This window comes from Ochotona princeps, chromosome 22 (genome assembly GCF_030435755.1).
Source record: "Ochotona princeps isolate mOchPri1 chromosome 22, mOchPri1.hap1, whole genome shotgun sequence".
Lineage (NCBI taxonomy): Eukaryota > Metazoa > Chordata > Mammalia > Lagomorpha > Ochotonidae > Ochotona > Ochotona princeps.
The window spans coordinates 32,139,880-32,161,072 of NC_080853.1; the positions used below are offsets into that span (position 1 = coordinate 32,139,880).

Below are 21,193 nucleotides of genomic sequence, written 5' to 3' on the forward strand. Positions count from 1 at the left end.
TTTCCCGAATATGGAAATAAATAAAACAAATTTCCCTGGGCTAATGATAAATAAATAGATGTGAGCACACCCTGACCAAGAAATAAGATCTAACCAGTAACTCTTTACCCAAATATATGCACGGTCTTTGCCAAATGTGGCTGGAGAGATATTTAAGGAGCAATTGTTTTTGTTTTTTGTTTGTTTGTTTGTTTTTTGTTTTTAGTTCAGATGGATTTTTCTTTCCCATTTGCTTTGAAATAGTCATTTGATAAGTGGGCTCTGTATAGAATGAATACCTCTGGCCAACAGGACATAGGTAGCTTTCAACTTTTCTGGCATTCCCACCTCCCACAATGACTTAACTTTTAAAGAAACAATGTCTTTTGAGCAACTGATCCCAATGAAGCTTGCTTCCGTTGTCATCTAAGAAGTCACGGCTCACAACAGCTCATACCCATGCATTTGCCAGAGCAGAAATGGTGCATTAATCACAGGCCTTGAGATCATAAACAATCAAAGTTAGGGGATACACAGAGAAAGAGAAGTTGTGGAATGCTAGGCAAGAGATTTCATGCTACACCTTATACAGGAAGTTGATACCATCATGCAAGAAAAACCACTCCAGGAAGGGATACTGAACTCCACCTCTGGTGAGAATACTCTGTTCCAAAAACATGAGCAAGGATGAGTCTCTCTGCAGGCACATGCCTTCTCTCGGCTTCATGTGTAATACTGTGTAAGAAGATGGAATGCAGATGAACAAAGGTTCCTTCTTGATGGCAACATAGCTTTATGCACATCAGTCTGTGCTAGTGAATTCAGCTCAGTCCAGTTCCTTTCCCTCTTCCTTATTAAGTCTTTTGATTTAAGGATATCCTTGCTGGTAAGTATTCTGAACTCATGGAGATGATGAAAAAAGCCATATGAATGAAAAATTAAAAGAAAAGGAGATTCGGCTACAGAAGAGAGACAGAATATGGTTAGAGAAAGGGAAGGGGATCCAGGCATTTTATGTGTCAACTTGCACACCTGCGTGTGTTCCAACTGTATGCCACTTGAAATATGGTCTGTGGATGTAGCAGCATTGGTAGCACCTGGGAGCTTGTTGGAAACACAGATTCTTGGCCACTCCCAACCCACTCCCAACCCAATTCGCTGGAACAGAACTTTGTATTCACTGTTAAAATGCCTTCTTAATGATTCCGATATGTTTTTTTAAAAAAGATTTATTCATTTTATTACAGCCAGATATACAGAGAGGAGGAGAGACAGAGAGGAAGATCTTCCGTCTGATGATTCACTCCCCAAGTGAGTTGCAATGGCCGGTGCGCACCGATCCGAAGCCGGGAACCTGGAACCTCTTCAGGGTCTCCCACGTGGGTGCAGTGTCCCAATGCATTGGGCCGTTCTCAACTGCTTTCCCAGGCCACAAGCAGGGAGCTGGATGGGAAGTGGAGCTGCCGGGATTAGAACCGGCGCCCATATGGGATCCCGGGGCTTTCAAGGCGAGGACTTTCGCTGCTAGGCCACGCCGCCGGGCCCGATTCCGATATGTTTTTAAGAAGCACTATTCTTAAACTGTAGTATTCAGTCACACATTTACATAGTAGTCCCACCAAAAAAGTACTTAAATGCTAGAAAAATAGGGCTAATTATTTGAAATTCCCTTAAATACAAGAAGGAAAAAAAATACAATAAAGATAAGGTATGCATTGGGCCCCTGAGCAAAAAACAGTATCCAAGAAAGCCAAGTCCTTCACTGACTGTATCATAATCTGCTATTCTAAAAATGACCTTCACAGTAAGTGAGCATTCAGTGCAGTCAGTACAAATTGGATTTGTCTGCATCTCTTCTACCAGATCATGAAGTTTTGCTTTCCATTAAATGCTCACATTTGAAAAAGGTAGCATGGAACAATCTAGAAAATCCAAAGGCAAGGAAACAAATGGTAAGGTGTACTTCAGAGTCATTAGCCTATAGTTCTCATGGAAAAAAACAACAAAGGGAAAGCTCCTTTCCAAGCAATCTCAGAGTAGTCAGTCAGGTTGCGGAGTTCCACATGGACAGGAGCACATGGCAGCATTTGCCTCGCAGTATAGAGGGGCCATCAGTTTCTGGTCAGATGAAAGGGGAACCAGGACATTCATCCCCATGGTACTCAGTGTGTTGCAAAATGAGATTCTAAATGGCTTCCAAAATCAGATGACAGAGTGATGCTCCATATAGGAGAGATAATGCACCAAACCCCATTAAGATGTCCTTATTGTCACAGAGAAAACCCCATCGACTGACTTCAAAGTAAGTAGTCCTGGGAGACGTGTTAACTTAGATAATATTCAGAAATGATATGCAAAAGAAAAAGTGTGGTTGGCAAGTGTAAACTCATTTATACCTTTGTTTCTTTGCCTATAGCTTTGCTTTTTAAAGATCTATTTATTTTTATGCAAAGTCAGAAACACAGAGAGGAAGATCTTCCATCCATTGATTTACTCCCCAAGTGGCCACCACGGGTGGAGCTGAGCCAATCCAAAGCCAGGAGCTAGGAGCCTTCTCTGAGTCCCCCACATAGGTGCAGGGTCAAAGGCATTGGGCCATCCTCAAATGCTTTCCTAGGCCACAAGCTGGGAGCTGGATGGAAGGCGGGGTCGCTGGGATTAGAACCAGTGCCCATATGGGATCCCAATGCCTTTAAGGCAAGACTTTAGCCGCTAGCCTACTGTGATATGCCCTATTTTCCTGTATTTTAAAAAATATGAGTATTGTAATTAGAGAAGAAATCCTGGACTCGCTCTTACATAATTTTACCTCAAAAAACAAAAGTATCAGGTTTAGCCTATATGAACATGGAGTACATTATAAGACATTAGTGTTAACCAACAACAACAACAAAATAAAGCTAATTCTTAATTGTAATGGGCATTTAAGACATTTTGCTGCTCTTTTCCTTATGATCGCTCTCTCCTGACCTCCATACAGTTCTTGATTCTGCAAGCCTTCAGTTATTATCATCAGTATAAAACAAAAACTAGGCAGAGGAGAGAAATTTTATTAGCACAGTGGTTGAGATCCTTGTGTCCACTGGAGTGTCTGGGTTTGATTTTTAGTTCTAGCTTCTTTCCAAGGTACACCCTGGGGGAAAATAGTGATGGTTGAATTAACTGGTTCCTGCCTCCCATTTGGGAGAGTCGGAGAATATTACTAGTTCCCAGTTTCAATCTTAGTCCAGCTCTGGCAAGTTGCTGGTCTATGGGGAGTGAACCAACAAGTGGAATTCATCTCTGTCTCAAGATATAAAAATAATCATCGGGCATGGCGTGGTAGCCTAGCAGCTAAAGTCCTTGCCTTGCATGCGCCGGAATCCCATATGGGTGCTGGTTCGTATTGTGTCAGTCCTGCTTCCCATCCAGCTCCCTGCCTGTGGCCTGGGAAAGCAGTTGAGGATGGTCCAAAGTGTTGGGACCCTGCACCTGTGTGGGAGACCCGGAAGAAGCTCCTGGCTCCTGGCTTTGGATCAGCTCAGCTCCGGCTATTGTGGCCGCTTGGGGAATGAATCAATGCATGGAAGACCTTCCTCTCTGTCTCTCCTCTCTGTATACCTGACTTTCCAATAAAAAGAAATAACTTTGAAAATTAATAATAATAAAAATCATTAAAAATAGAGAAGATAGAAGTAAAATCAATTCAGCCTCTTATTCAGAATAAGGAAAAGGAGACGAAAGTTACTGAAATCCAGAGACTTCATTTTAAATTTTTAAAAAGATTTATTTATTCACTTTCATTGGAAAGGCAGATTTACTGAGAGACGGAGAGACAAGATTTTGCATCTGTTGTTTCACTCCACAAACAGACGCAGTGGTTGGATATGAACCAATCTGAAGCCAGAAACTAGAAGCCTCCTCCTGGTCTCCCATACAAGTGCAGAATACCAAGGACTTGGGTCATCCTCTACTATTTTCCCAGGCCACAAACAGGGAGCTGGATCAGAAGTGGAGCAGCTGGGACTTGAACTGGCCCCCATATAGGATGCCAGTGCCTGGTGGCAGAGCATTAGCCAGTTGCGCCATCGTGCCGGCCCCAAGCCCAGAGACTTTATTAATCTTGGGCATCTGGGTAGGTGGAGTCTCTTTCTCCGTGTAGCTCACAGTAACTGCCTTCATTGGTTCTGCAAGTCTCTAGTTTGATAGTTTCATAATGTAGGCAGTTTTCCTCTGCATGTTACATGGGACTAAAACACAAACGCTGGTAGCAGGTTTTCATGACTAAATTTTTTTATAAGATTAGTAGAATGCATATGCTACTTCCATTACTTTTCCACTTAAACTGGGTATTTCGAGGGAGAGTCCAACATTCCACCAGGACAGCATGTCAGAAACGTTAGCAGGCAGAAACAAGGTGTAAGGTAACTCAGATGGTCAGGGTAAAACCTGAGGTTCTGTATTTCTAACAAGCTTCCGGAAGGTGTCAATGCTGTGGTTGGTTCCTGGATCCCACTCCTGGGATCAATGACCAAGATGGCACTAAGACATTGGTGAGAAGGCAAGTCTGGAGCTACTACAGAGAAATCAGCAATTCTCGAGGACAGGAAGTGGGAGGCGACACCCTATCAGGCAACCAAGCCAGCATACAGCCTGGTGGCTCTCACTTGTCCATCCGGCCTCCAGGGGACACACAAGAGCGCACCCAAGAGAAATTTCACAGAAAGACTTGAGATGTGATACAGGAAGGTGTAGGGAGTCTGTGTCTTCTGCTACCATCAGTGGAATATTTTAGTATCTCACCAATTACTGTGGACGTATATAAATACCTACAGTTCTGCTCTGCCTGATGTTTCTCTGGTTATCTTACTGAACTCTTTTATTAATCCAAGATTTTTTTTCTTGATTATTTGTGGTATCAGGACAGAAAATCTGCCAACATCTGCAAATACCGACCCCAGCCTTATCCTTTTCAGTGTCTGGGGGACTTGTTTATTTTTCCTTGTCTGTTTTGTACGATCCAGGGCTCCCCATGCCATTCCGGTTTGCTGAGCTCCTGTGGCTCAGGCATTGTGAGTCCTAGACCTTAACGTCCCATGTCTGTTCCTTTCTTGAATGAGCTCTGTCTTGTTGCCTTAGAGGTTGTGAGCTAACAGGGCCTTAAAGGGGTCCTTTTGAGACTGGAGAGGTAAGAGGCAGGGACAGAACTCAAAAGAGGGGGATGCAAGGAGCAGGCAGGGTGCTTCGTGGATCTGACACAGCTTCTTCGATGAGATACATTTAAAAAAAATCATTCCAATTGAGTTCAGTAGGGTAGAAGAGGAAGAGATTCAGAGCAGACATTTTGATTAAAGAAAAGGCTTTCGAAGTTACCCTGCCTTGCTTCATTTCCCTAACCCTTCCTTCCCTCCTGCCTTTCGTTGTTGAGTTTCTCTCATATTCTTCATGCACTTGGGTTTATTGTTTATCTTAACCGGGATGAGATGGGGAGGAGTCCTGCTAAACAGGGTAGACAGTTTGATGGAGAGCAGAAAACTTGCCACAGGTTCAGATGGCCACTTCCTCAGGAAGGCTTCTGCTCGTATGCTTTGAGCCGCAGGCAGACCCCAGCCCCCATCTGTGCAACATCACAAAAAGACACAGTTCTGAGGTCCGGAGAGTGGGCAATGCCTCCACAAACCCTGTCTTGATTTAGTTCCTTTCAAGGGCTGTTTTCTTTGGCCTCCCACTATCAAACACTCTTGTTCATTCTTAGGCGTTTTAATTTTTTGCTATTTTTAAACTGTTTAAGCATATTTTCAACTTTTAATCTCCAAGCCACTGTGGCTTATGAGTGTGGATAATATCTGGGTAAAGACAGGAGCATCGTAGTCACAAGACTAAAAACTAGTGGTGTGGAAAAACTTGAAATGTTTTCAAGCAAAATAAATATCATATTGTTCGGAGAGGATTATTTCAAAGTGGCAGCATCTGTGCAGATACTGAGGGTGTCTTCTCTGTTGGCTTCAGTGTAAATAGGCTTTAATTGGCAAAGTTTCTCAAGTACAACACCCTGGTTGCAATCCTCATTTGGAAAGAAAAGAGAAGACGTTTGGTGAAGATGAATGTGTCTCTACAGCGTGGCCAATCACACTCTACCTGCCATTTTTTTTAAAGCAATACTTGGTACTGGCATGAGCCTGTTCTTTCTATCCTTTTCCCTGTGATTGAATGATTCATCTTCTAAAACACACTGCCCATTCCTCACTTAAATTCTTCTCATTGTTTATGTGTTAGAAAAAAAAACAGTGGATTTTCCTTTTTGGATTATGAAGAAACTCAAGGGTTTCAGTGAAGAAAAAGCATTGTGTGTGTGTATGGCAAAAAAAAAATTCTTTTAATTGCAAAAGAAAGTTATCCTTTTTACTTGTTCTAAAACATGTTCTCTCTTGTGCTTAAGCACATTTTGGTCAACGAGTGTGGCTGCTAAGTGAACCATATTCTAAAATTATCTCTAGTTTATGATAAAAATTTTAAAAAGTAAAAATTTAAAAAAGTAAAAATTTAACTTGCAATTTGATTGGTCTAATACTATATTTTTCACCAGGAACTCAAGTATTTTTCTTGTTGTCAAAATGTTTTATTTGAATCTATATAAGTTTCATACATGCAAATCATTAAGAGAAAAAAAAAGCTTTCTAGTCCATGCAAAGGTATGAGATAAAGTTAGCAATGAGAATCCAACTACAGTGTGATAAAGTCAACCCATCCCCTACTCAACAAAATCAACAGAAGAAAAAGTACCTTCAACATCATCTTGCAAAAACATAGACATGCTTCATTAAATAAATACAAAATTCACACACACACACACACACACAGAACCAGAGTTACAAGTCACAGCAAGAAACCCACAAAAGGCAGTGTGCAAAGCCAACAAGTAGGAAGCACATGAACACACAGGCAGCAGCTGCTTTTTGCACCTGGGAAAGCCATCAGGGAAGGCTCTGCAGGTCAGAAACAAGGCGGACAGAGTGCAGGAGGTGGGCATGCAATGAGGACGCCAGGGAAGCAAGCCACTGCACACAGACTTTATGGAGTTAATGTATGAAAAAGCTTACTTCATTTAGAAAGCTCACTAATTGGTCTACCGTTAAATAATCAGTTTTGTCTCCATTGCTGTAAAGAAATTTATTAGAAAAAGTAAGTTTTGGTATATGATGCTATAGTAGGCACGATTTACATGTTGACATTTGTTGATTCTTCTAAACTTATTTTCTAACCCTGAAGTGGTGGTGAATTCTTACAGTGGCCAGACTGCAAGGGGTTTTGGGGGAACATAACAACAGCAATAAAAGAAAGGCAAGAAACCATTCCCAGTAGGTCACAGAAAACGTCTACAATCCTTCTTTAGCATTATCCAAAGCCATTATTTCAAAAACAACATGTAAGTCAACCAATTGAAATAACTGGAATGAATGAACTTTTCAAAAATATAATAACATTCCAAATTGAATCTAGTTAGTTCAAGTAACGGGTTAATACCTAAAGGAGCAGGTTAAGATTGTAGGTGGTTAGTAAAGCCAATGCCAGGGGTAGACTGGGGAGGGAAGTTCCAGGTGCTGCAATTCATTTATGTCAAAGTTTCTTTGAAACTCAGCCTTTCTACTAACAAGAAACTAAGGGGCGAAAACATAACCCTACCTAAATATTCCTACATACTTCAAATAATTTTTAGTAAAATATTCTATCAAAAATGTCTAAAACTCTAATTGGACTAGGATAATGTGTACATGACAGCTGCTTATGAATGCAACTTACATTTTTTTAAAGAGATCTTCTATGTCTGTCCGAGGACAAATCTTTTGAGTCAATTCGTAGAACTTTTCATAAGTAAATGCTGCAGGCTCAATCTCATCATTCTGCAAAGAATAAACAGACTAGCATCAGTCCCAGAATTTCCTTGCTCTGTGAAAGGCGAGGCTGTACAGGGTCATGAACCAAAGTGATGGCCACTTGGAAGCCCAGGGCCTCTAGCTCCAATTCTTGCTGCGAGCAGTCAGGACACTGGGACACAGCACGTGAAGCGGTCACTTGGGAGGCCACATCCCATATTCAGGTACTGGGTTTGAAATTCAACCATACCTCCTCTGGTCCAGCTTCCAACCAGTGTTTCGGGGAAAGCAGAGGTGATGGCCCAAATATTTGGGTCCCTGTCACCAGCGTGGGAGATGTGAATGGAATTCCTGCCTCCAGGATCCAATCAGGCTCAAACATATCTGTTAAGCGCATCTGACGCGTGAACCAGAGGATAGGTCTCTCTTTCCCTCCTTCTTTCCCTCCCTCCTCTCTCTCATTTTCTCTCTCCTCTATCTGTGTCATGCTACTTTTCAAATGCATACATCTTTACAGAAACTCTAAACAACATATTTTTTCTTTTAAAAAGTTGCAAAATTCATTTGAAGTAGATTATTCTATTTTAGAATATTTAGGTTTAAGTGTTCAGAAAATACAAAGAAGGGAGGGAGAAAGGGAGGAATAAAAAAAGAAAGAGAACTTGTTATAGCCCATGTTACTGATTTAATGCTTCCCATAACTGAGATCACTTTAACATAAATAATTTACTGTTTCAGTAACACATCTCTAATGCGCACCTTTCCACTGGGAAGACCTAACTCCTTGAGAGCTTGAAAGATGACCTTTTCCGTTTTTCCTGATGCAAATGTTCTAGTAATACTAAGGAAGAAAAGAAAGGAAAAGTCAAGTTAGTGTTCATTCTGCTTTCTCTAATGCAAACACCCAAGTAATTTTACACAGAGATCATGGGACTTTACTCAAACCGGATCCTCAATGTGGTCCCAGCCTCCAAAACTGGCCTGATTCTAACACAAACATCCACCTTGAGATAATAAACAACACAGGGGCATGGGGAGGGGGTTGTGTGTATACACAATATTGGACAAAACCATGACACTTTTAGGTCCTCCCCAACTGCTTTCTTAGGAAAAAGAAGTATGGCAGATGTGATGGCAGCTCTAGATAAAAATCTCATGTTGACACTACCAGCCTTGGGGAGCCGTAGGAGGTCCCTTAGAAATGATCCCATTCTCTGATTGTCCTTGTCCCTACCTTCACACATACACAGCTGAAACACACTGCCTGACCTGGCTTGCTTTTGTTTTCAAGCTGAGTGTCCTTGAGTCACTCCGAAGCGCCAGCTGCCTCAGGGATTAGGGATTTGATGATGAAAGTGACAGGTTGGGAAGGAGGCAGAGCAGCAATGCCACAATGTTTCAACCGAATCTTGGCACTATCCAGATATGGGTACACTTTACTGGCCTCTTCACGACCACAGTGAGTGTATAGGAGAGTCAAATGACATTCTACTGAATGTCATTCTACTGAGCATATATCCCAGTGCTGATGAAAGGAGGAAGGAGAGTCCCCCCAACCCCTACACTATAGATGCGCTAATAACACTCAGAACAAAAGCTTTCAAGGAGAGCAGTCAGTAGCCTGGAACCCCACTTGGCTCTAAGCCATAAAACAAGCTTTGTTCACTTCCAAACAAGATGCCCAAGTAAGTTGCCATCACAATTAGCCTAACACAGAGGTCCAGCTTTAACGGGAAGATGGAGCTAAGCTGATGGCTTAGCTTTGGAATGCCATCCCTGTGAACACCAGAGGATGGTTTATAATGGCATTGCATGTCCAAACTTGGTTATTCTGCCATTCCCATTACATGGAAGGCAACCTCCAAATATAAGCACTGACAGCCAGTCAATCTTGTCAAACGAAAGAGAGCACCATTTCAGGAACAAAGTCGGACTTCCCAAAGAGATGGAAGGAAGTAGCTTCAGGTAAACCAATCATTATGTGTTCACCAAAGCTTTGTTATTTCTCATAAGGCCCAAGAATACATCAAAGGCATACACCTGAGATGGTTGTATTCTAATGCAAGGAAGGCTATGGATTTTCTTCAACTTACAGATGTAGCAGGGCACGAATGTAGTAGTCAATAAACTGGTTAACAGATTTCTAGGATACAGGATATCCACATCTTCTCTCCTCTACAGATTTTCTAAACAACTTGAGTTCACATACAAAGTAAACACACTTGGGAGGACTCAGCATCTGTGATTAGTCTCTGATTTAGGTACAGACACTCAAGGGCAGCCCCGCTGAGCTCAGTCTCTGTTAGGTTTGAACAGGCCTCATATGATGAGATAAAACCTGATTGATGATCATGTACGTAGCAGGTATGGAATCCGAACCTTTCTGGTGAAACAACTAGATGCTGTGGCAAGGGAAGCAGGTTTGGGAATGGAATTCTTTGACCAAGGCTTGGTCAGGTGCTGGGAAGTAAGAAGTAGGACAGAGGAGACCCACCTATTCATGAGGGTGTTTTGGCCGGGCAATCTCACCACAGATTTACTTACCTCTTTCTACAAGAGATTGAAACCTGACAGGACATGGTAGCAAGAAACATTTTGCACTTTGCCCACAGAGCTCAGCTTAGTTCTTCATTACTACCAAGTGCTCAGTGAGTTTTTTGCTGATGAATAAACGGGGCACACTCTCCTCAAAAGAAATCCTATCAAAACAAGTACCCCTTGAGTTGCATTCAATCCAACAGAGTCCTGCTTAAATGACAGATTCCAAGGAATTTAACAGATTACAATAACAACTGCCCTGGAAACAAAGGGAGCCCTATTCTTTGCTTGCCCATGCAGAGACTGAATCTATGCAATGATTTAACACTTGTCTTCTAAAACAGAGGGATCTTGAAGAAAAGGAAAAGCATTACTGCGCTTGCACAATTAGAGCCTTTTGTGGCAGTGGGCCCTCAGAGAGTGATGGGTTACACAGGAACTGGCTTTACCATACCAGCATCGATCTGCATTCTTTAAAACAAGTGTCTTCCTCGAGACTGTCCTCCAGCCATGGCACATAACCACCGCCTGCTATTTCTCCCCAACTCTCTGGCCACTGGTTCCCAATTTGGTTATAATGGGTGGGGCACAACAAGAGAAAAAGAGTTGTTTCCCAAGCTTTGGTCTATGGAGGAAGATAAACTCAGTGTGAGTTTGCAAACTGGAAAGAAAGGCAGATTGCCAAAGATTATGTCCATAGACAGAAAAGACAAGAGGTACACAAAGAGTGAAACTTTATCATTTATCATTCTGCAATTTCCTGGATATTAAATTTTGGTTTAATGCTAGAGAGCAGGGGCCTTTCCCAGGTTGTGTAATGACTAGGAAGCTAGATGTCTTTTAATATTATGCACACTATATTAATAGTTTCCATTTCTAAAACTCCAGCAAGATTACAATGAAATGACATTTTAAAAGTGTTTACTCTTCATATCCATTAAAATAGTCAGAACAATTTCCACCTAACCCTTGGCAGCTCATCTACAGGGAGAGTTATCCACTTTTTTGGCTTGGTAGCAACACTCCATCAACTCAACAAAGTGCTCAGATCACAGAGGTCTTATGTAAGACACCTGTTAATATTGGCAAGCACCAAAAAGCCCATGTCAAAGAGAGCTAAAGAAGTTGCCAAAACATCTGGACTGTTTCTACACATAAGGCAGTCCTACTTTTGTATAAGAATATTCTAGATAAAGATCAATAATGCCAGGAGAAGCTGAAAAATTTGTGTAACAATTGCTTGGGTGGTAGCAATACATACAAATGAAACTGCTTGGTACAAGCGCTTTGAACATTACAAACCTGTTTCTGCTTTGTCAATTCCCTGAACCTTTTCTTGAACAGAAAAGCAGCAGGCAAGGAAATCATGTAAAGACAATTAAAATTAAATTCCTATCCTTTACTGTTGTCTGTGCTCTTTAAAGTTTGGAATTATTACTTCAACGCTGATTTTAGGTAAAGATGGAATATATACATGCTAATATTTCTGAAGATACCTCAAGAGTTTATTGAAAATAGAATTACAGACATTTACCTTGGTGCAAAAGAAATCCATGAAAAGTTTTTACATAATATTTACTTTCCTAGGAACATTCTGAAAGTCCTTCATATATGTATACATTCTTCGTGTACATGAGTGTGTGTGGGGGGGTATGTTCATCAGCTGTGTGATACTGGGATACCTTAGAATAACTCACCTAGTACTAGTCAACTGAGTAAGAGGTTTGGAATAAAATGAGGACAAACGTCAAGTGTTTGTGCCAAAAGCATCAGTGAGAAGTGCTAATTTTTTTCTTCCAAAGTAGATGCAGAACTGACTTGCTAGCAAGTTATATAATAAAAAGAGAATCAACCAATGTATGAAGTTGGTAAGCTCTCAATGTAAGGTTAAATAGAAAGAATACTATGAGAGGTCTTCTCCATGGTTGATACACTTTGCATTTTCTTATACAAATTTCAGTCATAACAAACGAATGCTTAGTTCCATGCCACTGCAACAGAAAATTTAGAAAGATGACCACCTCTGGGACAATTCCATTAAGCATGCACACAATAATGTCAAGTCATGGTGGAGACTCTTTGTCAAGGCGACACAGAGGACGCTATGGGGCAAAATGAAGTCATTGGCAGTGAGGCAAAGCAGATTCAGAAGTGTTCGTGCGTGACCAGTAAGTGCTCTGCAACTGCATCTTCTCTGGAGCCACATACTCAGATAACTGTGAACAAAGCGCCAGTTGCAAGACAAGATTCTACCTATAGCTTTGGGTTTTCCTTGTCATGGTGTATTGGTTTACTTCTTCGCTAAAGTGGTGTCCAGGGAAAATGTCAACATGAGCCTGAGACTGGAGAAACCCAGGAAGGTAAACTGATATCCAGGGAGCCTCCAAACACTCTTCTGGTTTCATCTGGACAGCAGATGCTCTGGGATCTATCCAGCCTTTAGAACTTTAACAAGTCTGGACAGAAACATCAGGCAAAGGGATCATGGAGAGCAAGGAATTCTCAGTGCTATACCGTAAGAGCTTCCAACTCTTATGGTAACCACGAGTCTCACACTTCCAGCCAGAACAACGAGAAGTACTTGCTGTTTGCTGCTTAGCTACCCAGACATTGGGCCTTGGACCCCTGAGCCAGGACAGAGCTTCACCCACCTTTCGTCCCAGAGGAACAATGCCCTCCAGACCACGTAAACAATTCCACATCAGCTACAACACACAGACTTCTTTAACTCACCTATTGGGTGTTCCAAGCTTACAGGATAAAAGAAACCAACATCATAGAGGCATCCTTATTGATAGAATAATCCTACAATTTCAGATGTCCTTTAATTTGCCAAAATCAAGTTACTTTTTGTAAGGTGAACACGTTATTGCACAAAATGATTCAAATTAAGCATCCAGGCATGCCTGGGAGGAAACTGACGCAGAAACACATCCGGAGGCTTCTGTCCTTCATCTGACACCATGAACATGGACTCAGGCAGGGGGAGTGACTTACCTCCTAACTGGGATTTTGCCGCTTGTGTTGGTCATGAATGCCAATTTCATCCAGCTGGAAAACAACAGAACAACACTGCTCTAGCCTTTTTTTTTTTTTTTTTTTGAAAGAACAGCTTCAACTCATTTAAGGATTTGAAAAGGATGTTTATTCAAACAGAGAGCATTTACTCTGAAAATTGGAGACAATTATAGAGTATGAGATGAATTTATGGCTGTCAAATTTTACAAATAAAAACAGAGAACTCTTCGTTAAATTTGAATTTCAAATAAACAGATAGTTTTTTAACTGTGAGCATGATCCAAACATTGCATAAGACCTACTTATGTGAAAACATTTCTTATTCACCTGAAATTCACATTTAACTACAGTTTACTCAGTTTTGTTTGGTGATCCTCTAAGTTAGAAAAGGGGATATTTATGCTAAACAAAGCACATTGCCAGCACTTATTTCTGATGGGTTTTTTCCTGGAGTGCTAAGGCATCTTCACCAGGTTTATCGGTAAGCGAAGCTGATCAATGAGTAACCCTTTGCTTTTCCCAGGCTTTCACAATACACAGGGATCCAAAATATCTATAGGTACTTTGGAACCAGAATTGTGCCTATATAATGACTTCCAGTATCCAATGGGTAATATTCTAACCATCTGTAGAACATGACAATTCGGAGAGCATCAGAGTTTGAACAAGACATGCATCTCATGCAGGTGGTTCTGTCTCAAAGTCACGGGTTGCTGATACTGAGATGGAGATGAGATCCAATGACAGGGTCTATGCAATAGTATTTAGTGGGCAGTTTTTGGGCTCTGGGGATATAACATAACAAGGTGTTCCTTGTGACAGAGCTAGTTAAAAAAAACCCTGAGTGAGGCCCAACTGCACACATTCTTTCTCCCTGCTTCTTGCTCGCTACATGATCCTTCGCTGACAGAGGCTCTGCCTTTAACATCCCCTGGCCTCACTAGATGCCTGCACTAATGCAGCCACACAATCTTGGAGTTTGAACCTCCAAAACCATTAGCCAAAATAAACTGTCTTTCCTCACAGGTTGTCTTCAGTATTTTTTTTTTAAGTAATGAAGCATTCATTGGTATTGTCAAGTTTCAGTCCTCAGTTTCTCACAAACATAAATGACAACCTAGTTATGGGATGTTTGGGGGACAAGAGGAGCAGGAGAAGTAGATGAGCAGAGAAACAGCTAAGCCAAGCTGTGGTGTTATTCTGGCACTGATCTAGGGCAGTACCCAGTATGTTGACATCGGACCAGCTTTTGTGCCTTGTCTCAATATATCACAAATTGTGTGGGCTTCCTCCAAGAAGGACAGTGGGATCGATTCTTGTAGGCAAAGAGGCTCCCCTGATTCAGAGGGCAATTCTCTGAGGGAGTGTGCAGGGTGTAGCCCTTGCCAGGCAGCTGGTAGCTGAGTGAAAGGATCTGGGAAGAACACCAGGAAGCCTGCTGTCCAATACACACATTGGAGTGGCTCAGCAAGAACCAAGCCTTCCAAAAGTCTGAAGCTTAGGAACTATCAGTGTCTGGAATCAACCCGTTACAATCTCCATTACGATTCTCGGCAGACTACAGTTATCTGCAGAGAAAAGGCAGAGCAGTTGCTCACTTACAGGTATTTACAAGATCAAATAACTTCCCTCCACTAAGCGAGTGAAAAGGAGAGGGAAGCAATGCCAAATTGAAATCACTAGCATTGGATAAGGAATGACTGGGAACCCAACACTGGCTTTTTCCAGTTTCAGCACATTATAATTTGATCCACAGGTGAGGACAGGGAAACACAAGGCTGGGATTTGCTAAGGATCACACAACAATTAGGTGGCATGAGGAGGCTGGGATTCACAGCCCAGGACCCAATCTGTTAAACACCTGTCATAGTGACCAAGTCGTAAGGAATGCATGTGACCAAAAGCACCTCGTGGGCTACTGCCACGTAGGGGCAGTAACTCACACTCATGGAGTGGGGGCCTGACTTGGAGAGATGCAGACTTATCCCTAAAATGTCTCCCCATGGCTCCCTTTGACTCACAGCTCCCGATGGTCCTGCAAAGGCAGACAGTTCCACACCTTCATGGAACTCTGCCTTTCAAACCGGTCAATGTCACACTTGGGTTAGGATTTCCACCTTAGGATTTCTAGTTACTTTGAAAGGTTAACTAGAGAAAGGTTTAAGTCAGCCAACCATAGTACCCCCTGTGGGTCTCAGACACATGGCCTGGAGTTGGGCCTATTTGCCAAATTTCTTTTCTGAATCCAGAAAGCCCCTTTGGACCCTTGACTGAATGTTTGACACAATTTCAGAATCACCCTTGGGTTCCTGATTGTGTGTTACAGAGGAGGCCCTGTCCCTGGCTCCCAAACTTCTTTGTCATTCCTGCAATGGGTGCTTTTGCAAGTATTTCTCTTAACCATATTCCCCCATCCCGTGAAGGCTAGAGTTAGCCTCCCCACAGCCCCATAGCTGTCAGCAGAGTTAGACTGGAGCACTACAGGAAATGCTCACACCTGGGGGATACTGAATACAAAAGTTCCAGTAGATTTTTGCTAATAAATCAGGTTTCAGGTTCTGGGCTCCTCATGCTCCAACTGATGGTAGGAAAAGGGCCAGTGAGTAGTGATCAACTCTTCCTCCAAGGTCAGGAGTGCACAGAAAGGCAGGCAGAAAATGGCCTTGTCATCTCCTCAGTATTTCTCTCCTAATCTGCCCGTTGGCTTGATAGTTGCCAAGAACAAAGGGTGACACAAATAAAACTCACTGTTTCTTGAGGCATGTCATTGGACTGACGTTGTTGGCCCTGAAGTTGTGTATGATGGATCTCAGGCCTTCCACCCATTGCTGAAAGAGAAAGAGAACATGTTCTTGGTAGGCAAATCTGCTGCAGACAAACATGGTGCTTTTTTATTAGATAGCTTGTATCCATTTTTGTGTCATAAAAATGTAAACTCTTCTTTTATCCCCTTCCTGCCACATAGTCATCTACATTTTGCATGCTCATATTTTAATCTTTAATAAACAGATTTCATTCTTTCCATGAAGATAAATGAGGCATCCTTACTGCTATTAAACACTGGGTTGCCACAAAGGAAGGCTGCCCACTGATTGACGTGCTAAAGCTTTCTATTTGCAGGCTGTTTAAATATAAGCACTTCTGCAGTTGCTGGCAATCAGAGTTATTTCTTAGTAACATTGTCCAATGCATAATATTGTGTTTAGTTATTTCTATTTTGGAAGATAGATGGATAGGGGTTTGTCAGTTTTACTGGGTGATTCCTTCAATCGAAGGGTTGATGACATTTCATACCTGTATGTGTTTTCCAGCAAAGCCTTAAAAAAGAAAGCAGTTCTTGATGGCTAGTGTATCTGAAGCCAACAGCATTATGCTCACTTTACTTCTGTATAAGGACTTAAATCTCGGTTGTAATTCAAACCCTAACTCCATGGATTTACAAGGAAAAGTGGCGGAAGACTGTGCATGGTAGTAGAGAAATGTGGGTCTCTCAAAGGTCATTTTACTCAGAAAGGTTATCCCTTGGAGCAAAGCCAACCTGCTCTTGGCTCCATTAACCTGTGCCAACAAGTGTCATCAAAGCACCACACGTTTGGCAAAGCGCTTTGTAGTAAATTGATAACTGTGGCTTGCACAGAGCCGCAACCCCCGGCTGAAATGAGTTCCTTATTATCTCAGTTTATAGCCTGATCGCAAAGGTCAATGACTCAAGGTTGAGGAAGGAAGCATTTTGGAACAAACAATAACACAAATGTGAATTTACCTGCAGCCACCTACTTGCCACTGGTGGCTACTTAAATTGATTTTATTTCAAATATCCCACAAGGATTGATAGGTGTTTGAATGATTTTGTGACTATGTTAAAAATCTCACTTCCTGTAAGTCAAACGGAACATCCTTTCATCTGATGATTGTTTAGAGCTCTTACCACTTTCCTGTTGGTCCTTCTACTTTTTGTTTTTTAAAGTCTTTGGCAGAGCCCTCTGACTACAGTGTAAACTAAAAATCTTATCACGAAACAGTAACAAAGTTGAAAAAATACATTTGAATTGAACAACTAGAAAAGGCAGTGTCTTGTGTGCATAGGCACATTTCTGGTGCTCAGACGATGGAGTAAATGAAAAACATTCTATCATAAAAGAAACTCCTAGTGGACAGCAATGAAGTGCAGAGCCAAGGTTGGATTCCTGCAGGGCCAGAAGTGATGACTGAGTTCTAAAAGGGCAGGCCATTGCTTGTTCTGCTGCCATTTGTCTTTCTTTTCAGTAAAGTGCACCTGACACCAATGTGATCACCTGATTACGTTTTATTGAACAGTTCAGGGGCATTCAGTACATCCAGACTGTCAGGTAACCATCACCATCTGCCATCTCTAGAATTCTTCACCCTGCAAGACTGAATCTCTGTACTCACTCACACTACCCCCCACGCTCCCTCTCCTCAGTTCCTGAGCCAGTATTCCACACTCTGTGTCTACGGCTTTGACTAAGTGGCTGGTTTCAGTTAACATAAGGTCCTCAGAGTTCATCCATGCTTCAGCAGGTGCCAAAACTGTGCATCCTTTAAAGGCATGGACACCCCACAGCATGGACACATTGTAGTTACGCATCCTCTGCCAGTGGACACTTGGTTTGCTCCCACCCCCTGGCTGCTGCGAACATTGCTGCTAAGGACACCAGCAGACAAACGTCTCAAGTTTTTGCATATAATTCTTTTGGATGAAAACCCAGAAGTAGGATTTCTGGGTCATACAGTAGCTGACATTTCAATTTTTTTAAGAATCACCATTCTGCTTTCTGTGACAACTGGACTAAATCTCATTCCTCTTACCAGTGCGTGGGGCCTCTGATGTCCCATGCCCTCACCAAAACACTTGGCAATTTTCTGTCTCATTTTTATTTTGAAATATTGGCCACTGTTACGGATCTAAGAGCGTTTTTATTGCCTCTCTGTGCTCCAACCATACTTAACAATGTTCTGAGGGGAGATTCTAGAGCTATAGATTTCTTTCACAGATTAGCAAAGGCAACTTTGAGAGAACGGTAAATGGCATGGGAGGCCTCAGCAAGCATGATGGGGAACTCGGGACTCCAAGGAGGAGAAAGACATGAAATAGCAGGATTGAAGAAATGCCTCAATTATTTTTCATCCTCAGACCTCTCTTCCTCTGTCAGGCTAAATGCGGACCAGCACTCCCCTGAGACTGTCAAATATCCTGTGATTGGCCTAAAAACAACAGACCCACACAGAGCTTCCCAAGAGCAGACAGAAAAAGCACGAGCAATTTAGCTGGCATTAACCGGAAGGCATTTTTCCCAACCTGAAGGCTTGCAGATGTTCCAAAACACAGAACAAAACTCATCATTTCCTAGGGCAAAACAGTGGGCAAGATCTGAAGATATTCAGTAGCACTTTCTGGTCAGTATAATACAGCGGTTTCTGGAAATACGTGACAGGGACAGAGGTTTAAGAAACTCCCATCCATCTCCGGAAAGCAGCACCTTGGTGCAGTGTCTCAGCTCTCATGCGGAAAGGTCTTAGACAGACCTTGAAGAGCATCCTCCTGCAACAATGGAGATAGATGCTTGTGTTGGTGGGAACCCCCCAGAATCCTCAGGGGTCGTAGAGGGCACTGAGAGGGCAGGTTGTTGCTGCTTTTCTCCCTGGGATGATGAAAGTGAAGCCAAGGGCCCTCTGGAGCACAGAGCCGCTGGCAGCAGAGGGTCTGCCAGGAGACAGAGAAATCTGCAGTTATGACTGCAAGCCGGAGATATTTTCAGCCCATGACTAGTCCACACCAGGCCCTCCTTGATGTAGAAAAGGTCTCCTCAGATCTTTCCTTTTCTTCATTATCACTCTAGTGACACACAGTTCACATAAAACCATAGGAAAATTGTCATTGCTTATGTGTCTTGCTTTGTTGCCTTTTTAAAACATCACACAGATGAAATGCCAGCAGGTGTCAGTAGAACCCTGGTGATCTCCGGTAAAGTTTTGTCAGGCATGACTCAGATGCCTGTCAACTTCTGTGAGCATTTCTGTGTGACTCTGGTATGCTTCTTGAATTGTGGAAAATAAACCTGCCTGGTAATCTTGTATGTCATTTCTCCTGGGGGTACCTCATCGGCAAGCCCTCTGAGCACATGCATGGGGCCAGCGGCAACTTGCTCATGCGGAGACTCCTTCCATGTTGGGGACCTTCCTTTTTCAGTGGACACCTGGATGCCTGGGAACCAGACCAGTGGAGAGACTTGGTGCAGACATTCAGAATGGTACAGTGTCTCAACTTCTCAGGCAGGTGGCAACTCTTACGGTCCTCTGGATTTAAATATTTTCTAACTTTGTAAATTAATTTATGCCTTACTTTAACCCATCTCTAAAGAGTCTTCAAGGAAGGAACAAATCTTAGTGCAGCGGACCAGGCCATCAGCATCCCAGATGGGCACCACTTTGAGTCCCAGCTGCTCCACTTCCAAACCAGCACCCTGCTATACTTGCTATTTTGTGTGGGAAGGCAAAAAAAATGCTAACCCAAGTGCCTGGGGTCTTTACCATTCACACGGAAGACCAAGGAGTGCTTCAGCATGCACTGTTCCCCTTCGTTAGCCAACAAAAGGTCTCTTGGGTGGGATTTCTCTTTCTCTCTGTCCCCACCTCCCTCTTTTTCTGTGTAACCCTGTCTTTCAGATAAAAATTAATAAATCTTTAGAAACAAATCCTTCAAGGAACTCAGCTTCTGTGGATCATTTAGGGTGAAGAGGAGGATAAGAAGAATTGTCAGCAATTCGCTCCAGGAAATTTGCTCATTTAGAGACCAAGAACTCCCATTCTTCCACTCACTCTCCAAATGCCTGGGCCAGGACAACGCCAGCAGCCTAGTATTCAAACTGGGGCTGCCTGAGCCAACAACCGCTGCCTCCCAGGGTCCATATGAGCATGAAGCTAGAATCAGGAGAGGAGGCACAGAAACCAAGAGCTCTGCTAATGGGATATAATAGCCTTGAACTTTTGACTACTGCTCTGGAACTCTTTAAACTTTAATGTCACCATGCAGGAAGTGCCCAGCTTCCAGACAAATATCTGTGTCTTGGCCCTGCCAGAATGGACATAAACAAAACAACCCCTGTCTCACTGAAAAAAAAAAGAAAAAAGAAAGGAAGAAACATTGCTTTAACAAAATTAACCTCCAACACAAATACACCACTTTTTCCTTAAAAACGTCATCAGGTACCATCTTCTAGGTTAAGAATATGGTATTTAACCACTCTCCATAGGGAAATGTAAAATAAAGTATATGGCAAAATGTTTCAACCCAAACCTCCCAAATCCAACAGCAGGTTTGTCGTCCTCATATAACCTGTCCCGTTATGTTAAATCCATTACACTTTAGCCAGAATTCTTGTTCCTTCAGCTCAGTGGTCTCTCTAGATTTTATCCCAAAAGCACAGTTTTAAGTCTTTGTTCAAAGAAGCACATTGCAAAAACAAACAAACAAAACCAGAAATCTCATGGTACTTTTTGAGTTTGTTATGTAGTTTTTCTCAATCTTTCGATGTTTGGCTCCATTTTCCAAAAAGGAGGCTATCTGGGCAGGCACTGGGGTCCAGACGGGTGAGCTGCACCTGGAATGACCCCAACCCATGGCAGAGTGCTCATTCCAGTCCTGGCTCAACTTTCAGTTCAGCTGCCAGCTCATGAGCCTGGGAGACAGCTGATGATGGAGTGCCTGGGTCTCGGCCACCCTCATAGCTGCTGGCTGCCACCTGGCTTAGCCCTGCCTATCATGACCATTTAGGCAGCGAATC

At 42.5% G+C, this 21,193-nt stretch overlaps 1 protein-coding gene across 3 annotated transcripts in view; it reads right to left on the reverse strand.

The window, feature by feature from the left end:
• The window catches only part of PLCB4 (phospholipase C beta 4), a 350,035-nt gene that overhangs the window by 76,694 nt on the left and 252,148 nt on the right, over nt 1–21,193 (reverse strand). For 2 of the 3 annotated variants that reach the window (XM_058679484.1, XM_058679483.1), the window contains exons 7-11: nt 16,137–16,216; nt 13,368–13,421; nt 8,592–8,673; nt 7,759–7,859; nt 7,059–7,116 (exon numbers count right to left, since the gene is read on the reverse strand). In XM_058679484.1, the coding sequence (XP_058535467.1) occupies nt 7,059–7,116; nt 7,759–7,859; nt 8,592–8,673; nt 13,368–13,421; nt 16,137–16,216 (375 nt within the window). Of the gene's footprint in view, nt 1–7,058; nt 7,117–7,758; nt 7,860–8,591; nt 8,674–13,367; nt 13,422–16,136; nt 16,217–21,193 lie in introns of those variants that run through there. The other variant, XM_058679485.1, reaches the window with a different exon arrangement.